Raw genomic sequence first — 23,649 nt, 5'->3', positions numbered from 1 at the left:
GTCAAAAGTCAGTTGATTACATTTATGTGGGTCTATTTCAGAAGTGTTTATTCTGATTCGTTGATCGATCTGTCTATACTTTCACCAATATCACACTTTATGGATTACTGTAGTTTCACATTAAGTCTTGAAGCTGGGTGGTGTCAGTTCTCTGACTTTGTTTTTCAATACTGTGTTGGCTATTCTGGGTCTCCCGTCTTTCCATATAAACTTTATAATCAGTTTACTGATATCCACAAAATAACTTGCTGGGATTTTGATTGGGAATGCATTGAACCTACATATTAAGTAGGGATAAGCCTACAGATCAAGATGGGAAGAACTGACATCTTGACAACACTGCGTATATCTTGTAGACATAATGAGCTATGTGATGCTGGGTAAATTTCCTAACTCCGAACTTCCATTTCTACTAAGCGATATGAGGATATGTCCATCTACCATTACAGAATGATTCTAAGAAATAAAACAATTTATGTGAGTGTTGTTATAAGCCTAAATGAAAAAATGTTAATGAATAAATGAATAAAAATAAATGAATAAGTACTTGTTCCCTTCCCTTTTCTTTAAACAACCTATAGAAACATGAGAAAATCCACATTATGTTTTGATGGCAGGGAAAATTACCTGGAAGTCAATTTATTACTCAAATTAGAGAATTTTTAAAAATTAGGGAATTAATTTAGAAATAGTAAGGTCCAAAGACAGCTATGTTTCACCCTTCCTGTGGTATCTGATGATGTCTACATACAGCAGTAGCAATCCACAAACAAATAGGTATTTTATGATATTGATGTATAGTGAAGGCTGAGATTCTTTAATCATAGACAAATTAGTTAAAAATAACTGTGAGCCAGGCGGGGTGGCTCACGCCTGTAATCCCAGCACTTTGGGAAGCCAAGGCGGGAGGATCACCTGAGGCTGGGAGTTCGCGACCAGCCTGACCAACATGGAGAAAAAATACAAAATCAGCCAGGTGTGGTGGCACATCCCTGTAATCCCAGCTACTCGGGAGGCTGAGGCAGGAGAATCGCTTAAACCTGGGAGGCAGAGGTTGTGGTTAGCCGAGATCACACCATTGCACTCCAGCCTGCCCAACAAGAGCAAAACTCCGTTTCAAAACAAAAATAAATAAAAATAAAAATAAAAATACCTGTGAATAGGCCAGGTGTGGTGGCTCACATCTGTAATCCCAGCACTTTGGGAGGCCAAGGCAGGTGGATCACCTGAGGTCAGGAGTTTGAGACCAGCCTGGCCAACATGGCAAAACCCCATTTCTACTAAAAATACAAAAGTTAGCTGGGTGTGGTGGCATGCACTTGTAATCCCAGCTACTTGGGAGGCTGAGGTGGGAGAATCACTTGAACCAGGGAGATGGAGTTTGCAGTGAGCTGAGACTGCACCACTGCACTCCAGTCTGGGCGACAGAGTGAGACTGTCTCAAAAAACAAAACAAAACAAAAAAATCCTGTGAATAAATAATTGATTAGGCCAGGCGTGCGGGCTCAATGCCTGTAATCCCAACACTTTAGGAGGTTGAGGTGGGTGAATTGCTTGAGCTTAGAAATGCCAGACCAGCCTGAGCAACATGATGAAACCCCATCTCTACAAAAAATACAAAAAATTAGCTGGGCATGGGTGGTGTGCACCAGTAGTCCCAGTTACTAGGAAAGCTGGCTTGAACCCAGGAGGTCAAGGCTGCAGTGAGCTGAGATCACGCCATTGCACACTCCAGCCTGGGTGACAGGGTGAGACCCTGTCTCAAAAACAAAAACAAAAAAACAAAAAAAAAATTGATCAGCTTATTCACTTTTCTCATATCAAGGGTCTATTCCAAGTTAACTGTATACAAGGGATATGGCACAGTCTATTTAGTCAGGAAATTATGACTGATTGCTCCTATGGCCAAATTCAATCATACTTTGTAGTAAACTTCCTACAAATGTCATAAGTAGGATTCACCAATGGAAGTCTTCTTCAAAATGCTACGTTATAACAGGCAAAATATTTACTAATACTAACTGAAATTTTGAATTAATGTGCTTTGTATTCAAAGTTACAAATTAGCCAGAAAATATGCTCATGTTCAAATCTGAAAAAGGGACATTCATGAGCTGAATAACAGCATGCTGACCCCCAGAATCTACACAGTCCTCATCTCAAATCACCTCACAGCACTTAAAAGAATTAGAAAAGTATATGAAAAGTTACTACATGGGGCCAGGCATGGTGGCTCACGCCTATAATCCCAGCACTTTGGGAGGCCAATATAGGCAGATGAACTGAGGTCAGGAGTTCAAGACCAGCCTGGCCGACATGGTGAAACCCAGTCTCTACTAAAAAATACAAAATCTAGCCAGGCGTGGTGGCACGCACCTGTCGCCCCAGTTACTCAGGAGGCTAAGGCAGGAGATCACTTGAATCCAGGAAGGTTGCAGTGGGCCGAGACTGCGCCACTGTACTCCAGTCTGGGCTACAGAGTGAGACTGCATCTCAAAAAAAAAAAAAAAAAGTTACTACATGGGTCGGGTGCAGCGGTTCACACCTGTAATCCCAGCACTTTGGGAGGCCGAGGTGGGCAGATCACTTGAGGTCAGGAGTTTGAGACCAGCCTGGCCAAACTGGAGAAACCCCGTCTCTACTAAAAACACAAAAATTAGCTGGGGGTGGTGGCATATGCCTTTAATCCCAGCTACTAGAGGGGCTGAAGCAGGAGAATCACTTGAACCTGAGAGACAGGGGGTTCCAGTGAGCCAAGATCATGCCACTGCACTCCAGCCTGGGCAACAAGAACGAAACTGTCTCAAAAAAAATTCAGATAAATAAATGCTTACCATATTTAAACATGAATTTTAGAAATACCTTGCATATACAAAATCTGTGTTCAATCCTTTAAGACTGGGCTTAGTTTTTATACCTTGAATTAAAATTTTCAAGAGGCATTCCAAAAAATTAGAGACTTTATTTGTACTTATTGTTAATACTTAAATGTTTACTTGTATTTGTACCTATGCACACACTCATCTGATTTACAACTAACTCCATTTAAAGGTTACAATCTTTGACACAGTCCAAACAAAACACATGAAGACATGCTCAAGGACATACATTTACTACTATAATTCCCACAAATTTTGCATCCTGAACCCTATACTTAACAGAAGACATGAACAAGTAATACAGTAATTTATTTTTCTGATTAATAGTAGCAAGTTGGCCAGGCACAGTGGCTCCTGTCTGTAATCCCAGCACTTCAAGAGACTGAAGTGGGAGGAGCTCTTGAAGCCAGGAGTTTGACACCAGCGTGAGCAATATAGCAAGACCCTGTCTCTACTTTAAAAAAAAAAATTTTTTTTTTAAATTAAAAATTAACCAGGCATGGTAGTATGCACCTGTAGTCCTAGGTACTTGGGAGAATGAAGCAGGAAGACTGCTTGAGCCCAGGAGTTTGAAGCTACAGTGAGCTACGATCTCACCACTGCACTCCAGCCTAGGCAATAGAACAAGATTCCATCTCTTAAAAAAAAAAAAAAAAAAAAAGCAAGAGATGTATCAAAAGACTTATACAGGAGCATGTCATGCTTCATTCACTCACTTAAAAATTACTCTGTCAGACAATGTGCTAGTTAGATGATCTTGTACAAAGCCAATTAACCTTCCTGAGTCTCAGGTTTTTCCTTGTCAAATTAGAATTACAACACTTTTCCAGAACTGACCAAAATGCATATAAAGCACTTAGCACAGTGCCTGATCATAGTCAATTCTCAAATGCTAGTTATAGCTATAATAGTTAATGTCAGGTAAAATGAGAACTTGAACAAAAAGTTTCTGAAAGAACTTATCGACACTGGTGTTTCAGGAGCAAAGTAAAAGAAGTAGGTAAGAGTGATCTCAGATTTCTTTTTTTTAACATTATGGTACTGTTCACTAAAAATAGGAAACCAAGGAAGACACAAGACAGGTGGGAGAAAGCATTTTGAAGTCTGAGATGCCTAAAAGGGACCAGAATGGAGAAATAATGATTTAGAATAGTCATTGTGGAGAACAGAAGAGGTTGCTGAGCTAAAACATGTAAAAGAACTTTTAACTGGTTGCAGACTCAGCTGAGATTTTAAATTACTAGCTACATGTTTGTGTGATTTTTCTCCAACAGCACCCAGCTGACACAGACCATCAACTGTCTGAATTTTAGGTGGTCACAGCGTTTCTTTATTGTGTGTGCCAAAGGGAATGACTGTTAAAGTACAGAATGGATTTTTTCAAGTAAACAAAAGTAGGGACCAGGTGCGGTGGCTCACGCCTGTAATCCCAAGACTTTGGGAGGCCGAGACAGGTCGATCACCTGAGGTCAGGAGTTCGAGACCAGCATGACCAACATGGTGAAACCCCGCCACTACTAAAAATACAAAATTAGCCGGGCGTGGTGGCACGTGCCTGTAATCCCAGCTACTTGGGAGGCTGAGGCAGGAGAATCACTTGAACCTGGGAGACTTCAGTGAGCTGAGATCGCACCATTGCACTGCAGCCTGGGCAACAAGAGGGAAACTGCATCTCAAAAAAAAAAAGAGGCGGGGTGGATGTATAAATGACTGAATGAGAGTTAGCATCCATTGCTCTTCAGCAGCTGAGTAGTGTTAACTAGGTAAATTTCAGTTTTGAAAATTCTAACATCATTGTTGAACTAGATTGTTTAGATGAGTACTATACCACAGTATGACTAGAAGGAAAAAAGGATGAAAGAAAAGTTATTTCGGCCAGGCGTGGTGGCTCATGCCTGTAATCCCAGCACTTTGAGGGGCCAGGGCAGGCAGATCACCTGAGGTCAGGAGTTCAAGACCAGCCTGGCCAACATGGTGAAACCCTGTCTCTACCACAGATACAAAAATTAGCTAGGCATGGTGGAGGGAGCCTGTGATCCCAGCTACTCAGGAGGCTGAGGCAGGAGAATCGCTTGAACATGGGAGGTGGAGGTTGCAGTGAGCTGAGATCGAGCCACTGAACTCCAGCCCGGGCGAGAGAGCGAAACTCCATCTCAAAAAAAAAAAAAAAAAAGTTGTTTCAATGGAGTATCAGTAGGCAATTTGCCAAATAATTAAAAATTAATAAAAATCACTTACCCATTTTGAAAAGAACAGCTTTGTGTTTCTGAATCATCACTATCACTGATGATAATAGTTTCTCCATCCACACTGTTAACATGTCCATTAGCAAAACCATTTTGATGTGATGGAGGGAGGACTTCCAAAATCCTACACTGCAACCTGAAATAAAATGATACATTTAAAAATGCAAATCATTTGATATTTTACAGCCAAACATTTCAGAGCAACCGATTTGTTTTGAACCAGTTATTTTGTTTTCCAGAGTCTATTAGCTGATTTAAACAATTTAATTAAAAAGAAAATCTGTGGGGCCAGGCGCGGTGGCTCATGCCTGTAATCCCAGCACTTTGGGAGGCCGAGGCAGGCGGATCACGAGGTCAGGAGATCGAGACCATCCTGGCTAACACGGTGAAACCCCATTTCTACTAAAAAGACAAAAAATTAGCCAGGCGTTGTGGCGGGCACCTGTAATCCCAGTTACTTGGGAGGCTGAGGCAGGAGAATGGTGTGAACCTGGTAGGCAGAGCCTGCAGTGAGCCGAGATCATGCCACTGCACTCCAGTCTGGGAGACAGAGCGAAACTCCATCTCAAAAAACAAAAAAATAAAATCTGTAACATTTAATTTAAGCAAATATTAGACATAATTTAAAGCTGTAAAACTATTTTAAAACACAATTTATCAAGATTATACAAAATTATCTGATTTCCTTCCTTCTGCTAGCTCTGGATTGTTTGTTCTTCTTCTAGTTCCTTAGGTTGTAAAGTTAGGTTGCTGATGTGAGATCTTTCTTGTATTTTAATGTAAGGATTTATAGCTAAAAACTCCCCCCTTAGCACTGCTTTTGCTGTATCCCATGAAGTTTGGTATATTTTTGTTTTCATTCATCTCTAAGTTATTTTCTAATTTTCCTTAGGATTTCTTCTTTGCTCCACTGGTTGTTTAAGACCGTGTTTTAAATTTTCATAAATTTGTGAATTTTCCAGTTTTCCTTTGTTAATGATTGCGAAGTTCATGTTGTTGTGGTCAGAGAAGATACTTTGTATGAGCTCGTGATGCTTAATTTTAGGTGTCAACTTGACTGCAAAAGCAGATAGTCGCTAAAGTATTATTGCTGAGTGTGTCTATGAGGGCGTTTCCAGAGAAGAGTGGCATGTGAGTGAGTGGACTGAGTCGGGGAAGATTCTCCCTTAATGTGAGCAGGCACCATCCAATTAACTGGGGGCCCAGACAGAACAAAAAGGCAGAGAAAAGACAAGTTCATTCTGATTCCTAGAACTGGGACACCTCTCTTCCCCTGCCTTTGGACATCAGCAACTCCAAGTCCTCCAGCCTTTGGATTTTGGGACTTGTACCAGTGTCCTCTCCTCCATACTCTCTCCCCATCCCTTCTCCTATCTGTCTCTCTCTTGATATGTATCTCCTGTTGGTTCTGTCTCTCTGGAAAACTCTGTCTAATATAGATATCTACCTTCTAAAATCCAATGAGACTGAATTTGTGACCTAGCATAAGGTTTATCCTGGAGAATATGCCATGTGCACTTGAGAAGAATGTGTATTGTTGTTGGGTTGAGTGTTCTGTTTGTATCTGTTACATCTAGTTGATTTATTGCATTGTTCAGATCCTCTATTTTTTAACTTCTGCCAGGTTGTTCCATCCATTATGGAAGATGGAGTACTGAAGTCTCCAGCTATTATTGTGAAAATGTCTGTTTCTCTTAGCAGTTATATTCCTAACTAAAGTTAACTGTTTAGAAAGTCATATATTGGCACAGTATCTTATTTTACAGATTTGGGGCCTTGTAATTTTTGAAAGTATCCAATATTTTAAATTCTAAAATTCTTCAGACTATAACCTTTTTATTCTCACGAATTTTGTTGTGACTTCTGATCTCTGGAAAGCTTCCTATTCACTAACTCTATCACCCCTATTCTGGCTTCCTTTACTCTGCATACTGTATCTGGATTTTATGGGCCATGATTTTAGACTCATTCAACCACAATTAAAATATTCCTTAATCCCATCTCTACTGTGCCAATTTTCAATGCTAGAAAAGACAGCACCTGTTTTCTCTCCACACTCACTCTTGTTCCAAATTCTTTACTTCCTGCCTTGAAACCATGAGTCTCTTATGAATTCCAGGTTAGGATCTCACTGTTATTGTTGAGATAATTTTGTTCATTCTCAAAACAGATTTCCAAAACTTTCTCCTTTCCTCAAGTCCCAGTCTCAGTGCTTTAACATTAGAAAATGAAACAGATCTTGACTTAGGCTCTTTGACTTCCTTCTCAACATCAAATGTCCATATCCTTTATAACTGTTCCAGCCCATAACCTCTTCTCTTATCCCGCTGCATTGTGTTTCTCCTCCTGTGTATCTTCAGTTTTCCTCTGCTAAGAAACATACTCTTCAATATCCTAGAAAGTCTACATCTATCTCTAGCTTTCTAGAGACTTCAGGGTATGGTCTCCTCTCACTCCCTAGAGGGACCTCCCATTGCTGAAGCCAAAGTAGATTCCAAGAACAAAAACAATCCAATTTTTATAAATATTCCCTTATATGGAAGCATAGTGATTGCCAAAGCAAGGGGAAGGCCAAGCAAAGATAATCTGCATCTGTACCTGCTCTGTGGACATTTTGCTTCTTGTAAAGACCATTTGCACGCCTGTAATCCCAGCACTTGGGGACGGTGAGAAAGGCAGATCAATTGCTTGAGGCCAGGATTTCAAGACCAGCTTGGCCAACATGGCAAAAACCCATCTCTACTAAAAATACAAAAATTAGCTGGGTGTGGTGGCACGCACCTGTAATCCCATCTACTTGGGAGGCTGAGGCACAAGAAGTGCTTGAACCTGGGAGGCGGAAGTTGCAGTGAGCCGAGATCATGCCACTGCACTCCAGCCTGGGCAACAGAGTGAGACTCTGTCTTAAAAAAATTTTTAAAAAGCCAGGCGTGGTGGTGCTGCACACTGGTAATACCAGCTATTCAGATCCTGCAACTGCATGCACCCCAGCTTGGGTGACAGAGTGAGACTATCAAAAAAACAAAACAAAACAAAACAAAAACAAAAACAAAAAAAAATTTCATTGGCTAAAAAAATAATAGCAACTTCCTATCAATTTATAATCTGCTCTTTAATGTACTCTCTTCTCCCAGGACTTATTCACCCATCAGTGAAGTCTTCTCTCCTTCCATTTACTGTTGCGTGGTTCAAAAGTGTGACTTAGATTGTCTCTCCACTTCCCTACCCTTCTTACAATTTTGGTCACCATATAAAAAAACTTGTCCCAAGAAAGTCACAATAATCTAACTATTGGTCAATAAATCCAAAGTCTTGTCTTAGTTGTCTTAATCTTCTGTAAACCATTATCCATCCCCTTACTAAAAAATTCCACCTCTATTTTCATGGTACAAAATCTTCCCTATTTATCATCTAACCTACCTCCCTGACTATACTTTTTTCTGTCTTTGCCTGCTTCTTTATCTCCTCATACTACCAAAATATACACTGATTTCCCCAAAGTGCTACTGCATATCTCTTGGTTGGTATATAGTTTCCCTTGGTGATTCATCTCAGCTCTAGATAACTGATTGTCTGACTCTCAACTTCTAGAAATGTGGTAAAAAAAATCCATTTCTTCTCCAGAGGGAGTTTATGTAACCAATGAGGTTTCATCTCTATTAAGAGAGTCACCATAATAGTATTGGTGAGGATGTAGAACCACCTTGAAAAACAGTATGACAGCTCCTCAAAGATTTAACATATGACCGTGTGATTCCACTTTTAGCTATATGCCTGAGAGACATGAAACATATGTCCACACAAACTTGAACATAAATGTTCAAAACAGCATTACTCCTAAGAGCCAAAAATTATAAACAATCCAAATATCCATCAACTGATCATTAAAATGTGTTATATACCATACAATAAAATACTATCCAGCAAAAAAATAAACAAGAATGAAGTACTGATACATGGTACAATACTTATGAATCTTGAAAACATTATGCTAATGAAAGGGGCCAGACACAAAAGACCACCTATCGTAGGAATCCATTTATATGAAATATTCAGAAAGGGAAATCTCTAAAGAGAAGATAGACAAAGTAGGTACCAGAAACTTGGTGGCAGGGGGTGGGGCGGGCAGTGTAAGGGGACAGGAGAGCCATGGGCAGTGACTGCTAATGGGCAAAGCTTTCTTTCTGAGGTTTTGAAAATGTTTGAAAATTAAAACTACATTTTAAATGGGTGAATTTTATGGTATGTGAAATATAACTCAATGAAGTCATTAAAAAAGTTGCAAAATATAGTAGGGAGTAAACATAAAGGAGAGAGAGCATTGCTGGGATTATATTTATGGTATCTCTACAACTCTTTTTTTTTTTTTTTTTTTGAGTCTCGCTCTGTCCCCCAGGCAATGTGCAATCTCAGCTCACTGCAACCGCTGCCTCCCGGGTTCAACTGATTCTCCCACCTCAGCATCCCAAGTAGCTGGGACTACAGGCACATGCCACCATGCCCAGCTAATATTTTGTATTTTTAGTAGAGATGGGGTTTCTCCATGTTGGCCAGGCTGGAGCCGCTGTAACTCTTATGCAATCCTGGGGAAGGTTTTATTAACTACACATATTCTAAGCACATAAATACCTACCGTTGGGCTAAATCTCTATTCTCTGAGAAAAAGTGGTTCAAGATTAGATACTCTGCTGTCTGTATCATTCATTTGGTTATCCCATACCATTAACAAATTTTGATATACTGTGGGCATCCTGTCTCATTTACCAACTCTACTCTCCTAGGAACTTTATTCTTCCCATGTTCTACCCTCTTCCAAATGGCTAATAAAGAGCTGCCATGTTCTCCCAAAATAATGGCCAGAGTTAGCTGATACAGGGTAGGCTCTACTTTGCTGAGCTCATATATCTTTTCTAAAATTTTTAAACTTGGAATCTAGAAGGTAAAAATCAGTCCTTGTCTCCCATCATGAAACCTGTAAGACAAAATTCTGGTGCTGTCGGCAGCCATATATCATGGAGGAGACAGTGTGCAGTGAGAGGTGGTAAAATCTGTAAGACAGAAGAGATGGCAAGGGTACTAGAGGCAATTAGTTCTTTTATTTCTGTTCTTCCTCAGATTTAGCTGCACCTTGCCCATTCCAGGCTTAGCTGTTTAATATTTCCTTCCATTTAACAAACTAATAATTCTACACTCAAACAAAAGAAAACGTAACTGGTTCCACAGCACCCTAAAGCTTAAGAATCAACAAAATGTATACTATATGGGTCAACCCAAAGTCCTCAAAGCATCTGATCTTCTACCTTCTGCTCATTCCCCCTCACTGAGATTTACGTAAGTTCAATTAAATTTAAACATCCTAGTCCTGGTCCTTTTCAAGCTGCTCTTTTTAAAAAATTGAGAAAAAAAAAGACTCACTAAAATCAAAAGTGAAAGTAAGAATATTATTGCTGATTTTACAGAAATAAAAAAGGTTATAAGAGAACACTGGCTGGGTGGGATAGCTCACACCTAATCCCAGCACTTTGGCAGGCTGAGGGGAGATGACTTGAGCCCAGGAGTTCAAGACCAGCTTGGATAACATGGAGAAACCCTGCCTCTACAAAAAAACAAAAATTAGCCAGGCATAGTGGTGTGCACTTGCAGTCCCAGCTACCCGAGAGGCTAAGGTTGGAGGATCATTGAGTCCAGGAGGTAGAGGCTGTCTCAGAAAATATATATATATATATGTATGTATGTATGTATATATGTACATATGTAGGTATGTATATTTCCTAACAAAGAAAAGCCCAAGAACAGATGGCTTCACTGGGGAATTCTATTCAATACTTACAGAAGCATTAACATACATTATCTCAAAATCTCCAAAAAACTAAAGAAGAGGGTATACTTCCTAATTCATTCTATAAGGCCAGCATTACCCTGATACCCAGGCAGACAAAGAGGTGGCAGAATATATGAAGAACTCTTACAACTCAAAAAAAAAAAAGAAAATCCCCAAACCACTCAATTCAAAGATGGGCAAAAGACTTGAATAGACATTTCTCCAAGAAGATACAAACAGCAATAAGCACACGAAAGACGCTCAGCATCATCTGTCATAAGGAAAATACAAAATCAAAACCACAATAAGATATCACTTCACACTAAGATGGCTATATATTTTTTCTGTTTTTAAAACACAGAAATTAACAAGTGTTAATGAGAATGTAAAGAAACTGGAACCCCAGTGCATTGCTGGTGGCAATATAAAATGGTACAACTGCTGTAGAGAACAGTTTGGCAATTCCTCAAAAAGTTAAACATCTAATTACTATATAGCCCAGCAATTCCACTTCCAGGTATATATCCAAAAGAATTGAAAACAAGAACTCAGATACTCATACACCAATGCTCATAGCAGTATTATTCACAATAGCTAAAAGGTGGAATCAACCCAAGTGTCCATCAACAGATGAATGGATAAGCAAAATGTGGTATATACATATAATGGAACATTCAGAAATAAAAAGGAACAAAATTCTGATACATGCTATAATGTGGATGAACCTTGAAAACATGTTCATAGGCTGGGCAATAGAGTGAGACCCCCAACTCTACCAAAAAAATTTTAAAAATTAGCCAGGTGACCGGACATGGTGTCTCATGCCTGTAATCCCAGCACTTTGGGAGGCCGAGGTGGGCCAATCACAAGGTCAGGAGATTGAGACCATCCTGGCTAACATGGTGAAACCCCATCTCTAATAAAAATACAAAAAATTAGCCGGACATGGTGGTGGGCGCCTGTAATCCCAGCTACTTGGGAGGCTGAGGCAGGAGAATGGCGTGAACCCAGGAGCTAGAGCTTGCAGTGAGCCGAGATTGCGCACTGCACTCCAGCCTGTGTGACAGAGCAAGACTCTGTCTGAAAAAAAAAAAAAAAAGTAAAAATAAAACTTAGCCAGGTGTGATGGTGCACACCAGTGGTCCCAGCTGCTAGGGAGGCTGTGGTGAGAAGATTGCTTGAGCCTGGGAAGTTGAGGATGCAGTGAGCTGTGATTATACTACTATACTTCAGCCTGGGCAACAGTGTGAGACACTGTCTCAAAAAAAACCCCAAGCTTGGCCAGGCATGGTGGCTCAAGCCTGTAATCCCAGCACTCTGGGAGGCCGAGGCGGGCGGATCGTGAGGTCAGGAGTTTGAGACCAGCCTGACCAAACATAGTGAAACCCTGTCTCTACTAAAAATACAAAAATTAGCTGGATGTGGTGGTGTGCGCCTAAAATCCCAGCTACTTGGGAGGCTGAGACAGGAGAATCACTTGAACCTGGGAGGTGAAGCTTGTAGTGAGCAGAGATTGCGCCACTGCACTCCAGCCTGGGTGACAGAGTGAGACTCCATCTCAAAAAACAAAACAAAACAAAACTCCCAAGCAAACAAAAAAGAAAACATTCTGTTCAGCGAAATAAGCCACAAAAGGACAAATATGATTCCACTTATATGAAGTATCTGGAATAGGCAAATTCATAAAGAACATAGAATAAAGGTTACCAGAAGCTGGGGGAAGGATAGAATGGGGAGTTATTGCTTAATAGGTGCAGAGTTTCTGTTTGGGATGATGAAAAAGTTCTGGAAATAGTGGTGATATTTACACAATACTGTGTACAACATTAAGTACACTGTGAATGTACTTAATGCCACTGAACTGCACACTTAAAATGACTAAAATAGTAAAATTTTTATGTTTATTTTACTAAAATGAAAAAAAAAAAACAACTTTTTTTATTTTAAGAGAAAAGCTTGAGAAGAGGCTTCAATTACCAATCCTACATTAGTAGCAAACGGAAATGATGTCTACAGAACTATAGGCTGACTTTCACCACTGACTGGTAGAAATAAACCAGTGTTTCTCAAGAGGAACAACTACAGGAAATCATATCAAAACCTGTTAGGTAATTATGTAGCCTATTGATAAAAAGGTTCTGTACTTTTGTAACATGAGCTGTACAAAAATATGAAAGAAATCAAATGGATCTGCCTTTGAAGGACTTAGATATCAGATCTATCAGGGCTCATAATATTACTAAGGCTTCTGGGAAGTAATGAAGGAAGCTTTTCAGGGACCCTATAACAAGGTTTCTCAAGTTAGAAACAGAGATGATCTTTGCTGGCAGAGCCCAGATGAATACCCTTTAAGTGGTAACAGTAGTGGTGGTCATGAGGCAAATACAGGGTAAATGAGTCCACTTGGAACCCAAGTACAGTTGATGTGAGGCCTGACAGTCATCAGTGGGAACAACTGACCACAGTAGGTCCCACAGGGCTACAATAATTTGAGGACTAATATATTTAAAACCAACATAAAGAAATACAATTCCCTGACATTGGAATTACAGAGAAGGAAACCAGTGCAACACAGGGACATTGCCCAGAAGTAAATTATATAAATTGCAGTAGTTATTGTCAGTGCTACTATTAACTTTGTAGCACACCCAAACCACCGGTAGCATTCCTTGCCAATCTAATCAAGGCTAGCCCTTCCCATAGGTACTTAGGTAAACTTACGTTACTCAAGATGTCAAGTCAACATCTAATAGATTTCCAGAGACTTAGTCTATGTCTTTCATAGCTACTTGCTACCATTTCTTGATTCTAGGGAGTCCAAACAAGTTTATAGGGGTGTATGTAAAAAACAGAGAATCATGAATTAAGACCCAGCTAGAGGGTCTTCAAGAGCATAGAAACTATTTGAATTAAAGTTATGCTCCATTATTTGAAAATACAGTGGAAGAATGATTAAGAGTCCTTATTATTAGCGTTCATGTGTGCCAGATTAAATATGTAATTTACATATATGTCTCTCCTCATATATCAATCAACTCCCTAAGTTATACATTTTCTAGAAGATGAAATTTCGGCTCAGATTTTTTTTTTCTTTCTTTTTTCTTTTTTTTTTGAGATGGAGTCTCGCTCTGTTGCCCAGGCTGGAGTGCAGTGGTACAGTCTCGGCTCACTGCAACCTCCACCTCCTGAGTTCACACCATTCTCCTGCCTCAGCCTCCCCAGTAGCTGGGATTACAGGCATGCACCACCATGCCCACCTAACTGTTGTATTTTTAGAAAAGACAGGATTTCACAGTGTTAGCCAGGATGGTCTCGATCTCCTGACCTTGTGATCCACCCGCCTTTGCTTCCCAAAGTGCTAGGATTACAGACGTGAGCCACTGCATCCTGCCCAGGGTCAGATTTAAATAATTTGATCTCAGTCACACAACCAGTAATGGTACAGCCAAAACTTTAACTGTGTGACTCTCAAGCCCATATACTTTCTAATTTTCCACTCTACTACTAGAGTTGAAGGGAATGGAAGGATTATGTTGACCCAAGGGCATTTCACAACTTTAAGCCCAGGCAATGTGAGGCTCCTTAAAGTGCTAACAACTTAAACATTTCAGAGTGAAAGCAAGACTGTGGAACGGGAATAAGTACAGTATAAGGGCACAACATTAATTAGTCACAAATCTATAATAAGCTGAACATGGAAATAGCTTTTTTTTTTTTGAGATGGAGTTTCACTCTTGTTGCCAGTCTGGGATGCAATGGCGCAATCTCAGCTCACTGTAACCTCTGCCTCTTGGGTTCAAGCAATTCTCCTGCCTCAGCTTCCCAAGTAGCTGGGATTACCAGCATGTGCCACCATGCCCAGCTAATTTTGTATTTTTAGTAGAGATGGAGTTTCTCTATGTTGGTCAGGCTGGTCTCAAACTCCCGACCTCAGGTGATCTGCCCACCTCAGCCTCCCAAAGTGTTGGGACTATAGGCGTGAGCCACTGCGCCCAGCTGGAAATAGCTTTTTATAAGGATAGTCTGGAATGTATATACTTTCCCATAAAAAGCTATTTTTAGTAGCAATTTAAATTTATATCTCAAAAATTCAATGAAACAAAAGCAAATTATAAAACTTTCTATAACTGAGACATATGCAGAATTTCTACAAGGTATTTGAGGTAGAAGGTAAATAGTTAACAGCAAAGGGAAAGAAGATCTAGAAGCCTGGGAAGACCTACTTGAAATAGGAGACTGACCTTCTGTTTGGGTATCCAAAAATGGAATACGCTGAATCTATAGCATACTTCATTCACATCTGCTCCCCATTCTGCCTCATTAACCTTTATTTTCCAGTAATACAGGTGCAAGAATATTTATAAAAAATACTATGCTTGGACAATTAAGTCGATATTTTCTAACAGTGAACTGATTAATTTGAAGTTTAGAGTTAAAAAACAAAAACCTTAAATTAAGGTTATGTGATACCTCATTTTTTTTTTTTGAGACAGAGTCTTGCTCTGTGGCCCAGGCTGGAACGCAGTGGCCGGATCTCAGCTCACTGCAAGCTCCGCCTCCCGGGTCCACGCCATTCTCCTGCCTCAGCCTCCCGAGTAGCTGGGACTACAGGCGCCCGCCACCTCGCCCGGCTAGTTTTTTGTATTTTTTTTTAGTAGAGATGGGGTTTCACCGTGTTAGCCAGGATGGTCTCAATCTCCTGACCTCGTGATCCGCCCGTCTCGGCCTCCCAAAGTGCTGGGATTACAGGCTTGAGCCACCGCACCCAGCCGTGATACCTCATTTTAAGTGGAAGAAACCACGGCATTCAAGCCAGTCAGCTACTCACACAAAAAGACTGTGAATTATGTTGATTACTTGTCAATGAGAAAAAAGAAGTCAGGAAAAGATTGCTTTGTTTATAATTCCTCACTTGTTTAGAGAAATACATCAATGTAGCTCAAAGAATGTTTCTTTTTTAAAATTTATTATTTTTAGTAGACACAGGGTCTTGCTATGTTGCCCAGGCTGGCCTCAAACTCCTGGGTTCAAGCAATCCTTCCACCTCGGCCTCCCAAAGTGCTAGGATTACAGGCATGAGCAGCCATGTCTGGCCTAAAAAGAATGCTTCATTTTTAACTGTTCTGAGACCCTTTATGGACTACAGAACCAGACCTTATTATTTCTCCAACTGGCATGACCTATTATAAGTCTAAATATCACAAGATAATAATCACTAGATTCTTACTGAAGACTAAATCCATTATTAAAGATATATTTAATACAAATAAGTCTTTTTTTTCTTTTTGAGACAGGGTCTTTGTTGCTCAGGCTGGAGTGCAGTGGTGTGATCTTGGTTCACTGCCATTTCTGCCTCCCAGTCTCAAGCAATCCTCTAACCTCAGCCTCCTAAGTAGCTGGGACTACAGGTGAATACCACCATCCCCAGCTAATTTTTTTTTTTTTTTTTTTTTGTAGAGATGGGTTTTTGCCATGTTGCTCGGGCTTGTTTTGAACTCCTGGCCTCAAACAATCCTCCTGCCTCAGTATCTCCAAGTGCTGGGATTACAGGCATGAGCCACTGAGCCCAGTCACAAAAATCTTTAGAAAGAAAATTCTACACACAAAATCCATGGATTAAACCCTACATATTTCTAATTAGTTTCCAAACATCTGGATATTATTAATATGCTGCTTAACCTCCTTAGTATTCAAAAGTATCTTATTAAAGCCTTATTAATTAGTGTGGCTACAGAATCAACCAAATTAATTAAAACTACCAAAAACTTTAAAATTCCAACTAGTATATTCAAATAAATAGGTATTCAATTGTTTGTGGACTCAGCTTTATGTCAGCCAGCACACTGGCACAAACATGTAAGACAGTCTTGCCTCCTTACAGCAAGGTTAACATTTTATGATCAGAGACAACAACACATTAAATATGAAAAGCCACCACAGATTTGGCAAGTGATCTTTTGTTTCAACATAGTAACAGTATTTTCAAACTAACTGGCCTCAATGAAAAAGGCATAGGAAAAGGCTTCTTGTCTTTCCCCTATTTTGAGCCATCCTGAACACTGAAAACGATTGTTATAACATCGGGATGATGAAGCAGAAAACAAGTAAAACCCTGAGTTCCTGACAACTTTGTGGACCTATCATACCAGTCCTACACTATACACTTCTGGACTCATTTTACACAAGAGAAAAACTCCTATTTTGTTTATGCCATTAAACACTTCAATTATATGCATCCAAGGCAAATCCCACTGGTAAGGAAAGGCAATCTACTATTAGGTGTGCTAGATATTTATTAAACACTGATCACTTTACAAACATTTGCGTATGTTAAATTCACTTCATGAATCACAGAACCTCAATAAGGTTTTTAAATTTGAAAGTTACTGGCAATACAGATTTCAAGTCATATTTGTTTCAGAAAATTGAAAATCTGAAGAGAAACAGCAATGTGAGGGAGCCCTGCAGTGATAGAAATGTTCTGTATTATAACTGTATCAATGTCAATATTCTGATTGTGGTACTGTACTATAATTTTGCAAGATAACATCATGGGGGAAACTATTTTTTTCTTTTTTTTTGAGACAGTCTCCCTGTTACCCAGGCTGAAGTTCAGTGGCAAGATCTTGGCTCACTGCAACTTCCTCCACCTCCCAGGTTTAAGTGATTCTCCTGCCTCAGACTCCCAAGTAGCTGGAATTACAGGCACCCACCACCACGCCTGGCTAATTTTTGTATTTTTAGTAAAGACAGGGTTTCACCATGTTAACCAGGCTGGTCTCGAACTCCTGATCTCAGATGATCCACACACCTCGGCCTCCCAAAGTGCCGGGATTACAGGCATGAGCCACCATTCCCCGCTGGGAAACAATTATTTTACAACTACATGTGAGCCTACAGTAGTCGCAAAAAAAAGTTTAATTTTAAAATACTAATGATAAACATTAACAAAATATTAACTCAAATTAAAAATATTCATTCCATAAGAGCAATAAATACATGATGAAAGTAATAAATACTACATAAAGCTATAGTAATGATGACACTGTAGTATTGGTGAAAGGATTGCCAAATAGATCAATGGAAGAGAATAAAGTCCAGAAATAGTCTATAATTCCATTTATATTTTATTCTGGAAAAGGCAAAATTTTGAGGACAGAAAACAGATCAGTGGTTTGTCAAAGGCTAGAAGGTGAAGCAAGGGTTGACTACAAAGGGGGCACAAATGAATTTTGTGGAGGTTCATAGAAATGCTCTATGTCCTGACTGTGGTGAATTATACGACTGTGTCAAATTTCAGAACTTGGCTGGGCGTAGTGGCGCAAGCCTCTAATCCCAGCACTTTGGGAGGGTGAGGCAGGTGGATCGCTTGATGATCAGGAGTTCGAGATCAGCAACACGGTGAAACTCTGTCTATAAAAAATACAGAATTTAGCCAGCGTGGTAGTGTGTGCCTGTAGTCCCAGTTACTTAGGAGGCTGAGGCGAGAGGATAACTTTAGCCCAGAAGGTTGAAGTAAGCTGAGATCACACCACCACACTCCAGCCTGGGCAACTGAGTCAGAACCTATCTTTAAAAAAAAAAAAGAGGCCGGGTGCGGTGGCTCACGCCTGTAATCCCAGCACTTTGGGAGGCCGAGGCGGGCAGATCACGCGGTCAGGAGATCAAGACCATCCTTGCTAACACGGTGAAACCTCATCTCTACTAAAAATATGAAAAATTAGCCGAGTGTGGTGGTAGGTGCCTGTAGTCCCAGCTATTCAGGAGGCTGAGCAGGAGGATGGCGTGAACCTGGGAGGCGGAGCATGCAGTGAGCCGAGATTGCGCCACTGCACTCCAGCCTGAGTGACAGAGCGAGACTCTGTCTCAAAAAAAAAAAAAAGTAAAAATGAACATTTCCTAGTTTTAAAATTAATTTTTTAAAAAAGAAAAAAAAACAAAAAAAATTTTTTAAGTCAGAACTCTATTAAAAAGGGTGAATTTTAGCTTAGGCAAATTCTATAAATCTGATTTTTAAAATAAGACTGAAAGTAATACATTTAGCAGAGTTTTATTAGTTTAAACTACTTAGAATAATAGCTTATCTGAATACAAGTTATTATTTGATTTAAATTATTCTTTAACTTAAAAGAAAAACAATTACCACTTTTCTAAAAACATGGCTAATTGAGGTAGGTCTACTTGTTAGATCTGATTGAAGTATAGATTGGTCCTGCCTATTCTTATCAGAAGAAAAGCCAGAGAGTTGTGTGTAATGCGGAAAATATGCAAAGTAAGTCCTAAAGCTTGTCTCCACATCAACCATAAGCATATAAAAATCAATCTTAAAAATCCCTATTTTTTCAGAAAGAAGCATTATACTGGTGTATTCTCTCTTACAACCTGAGTTAGTCAAATCAAAGTCAGGTGATTTATATACATCAAAATAAAGTACATAAAAACAACTGAAAGAATTTACAATGAAATTATTATATATACAACTACTTAAGATAATAAAATTAGGCTGGGCGAGGTGGCTCCCACCTGTTATCCCAGCACTTTGGGAGGCCAGGGCGGGTGGATCACCTGAGGTCAGAAATTCATGACTAGCCTGACCAACACAGTGAAACCTCGTTTCTACTAAAAATACAAAAATTAGTCGGGCATGGTGGTGGGCCCCTGTAATCCCAGCTACTCGGGAGGCTGAGGCTGGAGAATTGCTTGAACCTGGGAGGCAGAGGTTGTGGTGAGCCAAGATCACACCACTGCACTCCAGCCTGGGCGACAAAGTGAGACTGTGTCCAAAGAAAAAAAAAACGCAAAACAAAAAACTTATTACTCCCTTCTCAAATTCTTCTAGCTGGTATTTTCTAGCTAGACCACCTACTTGTAGATCCCTTTTGGGGAGCTCAAATATAATAACCTTTTTTCTTTGTTTGTTTAACCATCCTTAGGGTACAGTTATAACAACAAAATCAGTATTTTTTTTTTTTTTTTTTTTGAGATGGAGTTTTGCTCTTGTTGCCCAGACTGGAATGCAATGGCACAATCTTGGTTCACTGCAACCTCTGCCTCCCGAGTTCAAGCGATTCTCCTGCCTCAGCCTCCCAAGTAGGTGGGATTATAGGCATCCGCCATCATGCCCTGCTAATTTTGTGTTTTGAGTAGAGATGGGGTTTCACCAACATGGTCAGGCTGGTCTCAAACTCCTCAAAATCAATATTGTTAACTGACTCACTGACTGGAAGGAGATGAAGAAAATTGCAAGCATATCTTTGGAGAGAAAACTAAAATGTAAATATCAGCCCATTCTAGTTGCCAATCATAGCAAATTATTAATGCAGGGCTAAATTATTGGGCACTACAGTGCCCTTTATTCATTCTATTTGAATAGTGGTGACATAATCACTAGCCAAATAAGACTTACCTATGTTTTTTTTTTTGGAGACAGAGTCTCGTTCTGTTGCCCAGGCTGGAGTGCAATGGTGCAATCTCGGCTCACTGCAACCTCTGCCTCCTGGGTTCAAGCGATTCTCCCACCTCAGCCTCTCAAGTAGCTGGAATTACAGGCATGCGCCAACATGCCCAGCTAATTTTTTCTATTTTTAGAGACAAGGTTTCACCATGTTGGTCAAACTGGTCTCAAACTCCTGACCTCAACACACCTGCCTTGCAAAGTGCTGGGATTACAGGTGGTGAGCCACCACGCCCAGGCTTATTTACGTTTCCTTAATGCATTTACCTTATTCAGTCCTATATTAGTTATTCACATGTATTTCACTTATCCTTGCCTTGCAAACTCTATCCCTACTACAAATATAAACATCAATATAATGTCTGAGAACAATTAAGTACTAATCATTTACTCATTTAATTATCCTGTTGCATCTAGCACCATGGTTTTCAAAGAAGATACTTAAATGGCTGAAATAAAAAAAAATGATTCAAGATTCCATCCTATCAAGTTTTATGTTTTAAAAAATTGTTTTTTTAACTTTTTAATCATTTGTCTGGCATGCAAAGTTTTGTTTATAGTACCAATAAATATCTAAAATTATCCTTTTGTGTTTATGTCCCTTGCACTAGAATCTAAGTCGTAAGTCCTTGTCTTTTTTTTTTTTTTTTTTTGAGACGGAGTCTCGCCCTGTCGCCCAGGCTGGAGTGCAGTGGCTGGATCTCGGCTCACTGCAAGCTCCGCCTCCTGGGTTCACGCCATTCTCCTGCCTCAGTCTCCCGAGTAGCTGGGACTACAGGCACCCGCCACCTCGCCCAGCTAGTTTTTTTGTATTTTTTAGTAGAGACGGGGTTTCACCGTGTTAGCCAGGATGGCCTCAATCTTCTGACCTCATGATCCACCCGTCTCGGCCTCCCAAAGTGCTGGGATTACAGGCTTGAGCCACCGCGCCCGGCCAAGTCCTTGTCTTATTCATAACCCTTTTCTCAATGCCTACCTACAATAGCAGCCAGCACACAATACTTACTGAATGGATTATATAAAATTTGCCTGTGTGTACTTTAAAGTACTAACTCAGAATACTCTCTACTACCTTCAAAGAAAAAAAAAGACACAAACAATTGCATTTTTCATCCCTGGAAATTCAAGTCAGAAAACAGAACGACAACAAATAAATATCTGTTTCCCCCATGCTTGCTGTCACCTTTTGTTGCCACTAGATAGCATTCTTTTAACCTGAATCATTCTTAACAGTGAATGACCAAAAGCTTAATCTGACCACACTTTGACAAAAATTATAAAATAGGTAAATAAAGTGAAAACTAAATCGTGGGTGTTCAATAAATGCATTTAACTATAATATCTTTTAATCCTGCTTAATTGCTATCCTTTAGTATGCTGTCATACGCACTTATTCCTCCCAAACAAGCACATAACAGGGCTCTGGTTCTGATACTGCCTGTGCTTAAAAACATCATCACTCATGACCTTGGGCAAATTTTAATTAATTAACCTCTGTGTATGAGCTCTTCAAACTGTAAAATGACCAAATGAGCAACTATCACATGGCTATCCTGGGAATTAAATAATAGTACATGCATGCTCTCCCAAGGCACTAGGGCCCATTCACATTTGAGGGATACCCACTCACTGAATTTATGGGGGAAAAAAAGGATATATGTCAAAAACCTAGAATAGTTCCTGCACATGGTCAGCTCTCAAAAGTTTACTAGTATTGTCTTCATCTCCCTAAAATGACATATAGCAAGCTTTCAAGAACAGTGACTATAATGTAAGAAAACTAGGGACTGGCTAAAAAAAAAGATGAGTCATCACAGCTGGCAGATTCTTCACTTGTATGACAAATAAAAGGAGGCTCTAACATTTACTGAGTTCTTTAGGTGCTAGGCACTGTGGCAGACTGTTGCAATTACTGAACTGAATCACACCTTTCTGATCCCTTCCCACATTAACTCTGGATTTACTCATGTGACTTCCTTTGGCCAATAACATACAGCATGCTGAGGCTTGTACTTTCTTGCACTTTGGGGCTTGCTCTCTCTTACTGCTGGGATCTTTCTACCATCTTGTGAACAAGTTAGGTCTAGTCTCCTGTGGAATAATAGGTCACATGGAAATGGACTTTAGGCACCTCAGTCTGAGGCCCCAGACATGTAAGGCTATCCTAGATTCTAGGACCTAGACAATCTAGTCCTATCTAGGTCAGCCCAGACTCTAAGAACATTCCAGCCAACTACAGAATTGTAAGAGTAATGTTTACTGATTTAGGCCACTAACTTTTAGGGGTGGTTTGTTATACAGCAAAGGTAACTACTACAACCACCATATAAATATAGCTATTTTTTTTTTCCAGTTTTAAACAGATCAGGAAAGAGGATTCCTAAAACTAGCAAGTCAGTTTGGCCCCAAAGACTCTTTCTGCTATATCAAGCCATCTTTGCATGCCACACTCTGAGGTTTTAGGTTCTGGTGGTTTTATCCTACAACCCTTATTTAACCCTTTCCTTTGTACCAGGAGACAGTATACTATGGTCCATGGCCAAATCCAACTCATCACCTTTGCGAGCTAAGAATGGTTTAAACACTTATTATCTGAAAAAGAAATCAAGAGAACAATAGCTATAAAAATATAAAATACTTAGGAATAAATTTAACCAAAGAGGTGAAAGACTTGTATACTGAAAACTATTAAAACATTGATGAGGCCGGGCGCGGTGGCTCAAGCCTGTAATCCCAGCACTTTGGGAGGCCAAGATGGGCGGATCACGAGGTCAGGAGATCGAGACCATCCTGGCTAACACGGTGAAACCTCGTCTCTACTAAAAATACAAAAAACTAGCCGGGCGAGGTGGCGGGCGCCTGCAGTCCCAGCTACTCCAGAGGCTGAGGCAGGAGAATGGCATAAACCCGGGAGGCGGAGCTTGCAGTGAGCTGAGATCCGGCCACTGCACTCCAGCCCGGGCGACAGAGCAAGACTCCGTCTCAAAAAAAAAAAAAAAAAAAAAACATTGATGAAAGAAATTGAAGACACAAATAAATAACTCGAAGAGTTAATATTTTTAAAATGTCCATCCTACCCAAAACTTACAGATTCAATGCAATCCCAACACTGGCTGGGCGCAGTGGCTCAAGCCTGTAATCCCAGCACTTTGGGAGGCTGAGACAGGAGGATCACGTGAGCCCAGGGGTTTGAGACCAACCTTGGCTACATAGGGAGACTGTTTCTACAAAAAAAAATTTTTTAATTAG

General features: G+C 40.0%; 1 protein-coding gene across 3 annotated transcripts in view; it reads right to left on the bottom strand.

The window, feature by feature from the left end:
- The window catches only part of BAZ1A (bromodomain adjacent to zinc finger domain 1A), a 131,280-nt gene that overhangs the window by 74,887 nt on the left and 32,744 nt on the right, over nt 1–23,649 (bottom strand). For all 3 annotated transcript variants that reach the window (XR_004431676.1, XM_033188273.1, XM_033188272.1), the window contains exon 4: nt 5,118–5,261. Coding sequence is in view for 2 of the 3 variants with exons in the window: in XM_033188273.1 (XP_033044164.1) it covers nt 5,118–5,261 (144 nt within the window). In the remaining variant the exon portion in view is untranslated. The remainder of the gene's footprint in view (nt 1–5,117; nt 5,262–23,649) is intronic.

This window comes from Trachypithecus francoisi, unplaced genomic scaffold (genome assembly GCF_009764315.1).
Source record: "Trachypithecus francoisi isolate TF-2019V2 unplaced genomic scaffold, Tfra_2.0 Lachesis_group3, whole genome shotgun sequence".
NCBI lineage: Eukaryota > Metazoa > Chordata > Mammalia > Primates > Cercopithecidae > Trachypithecus > Trachypithecus francoisi.
Note: the sequence above shows the minus strand (reverse complement) of the source record. Positions and strands in the feature narration are given on the sequence as shown.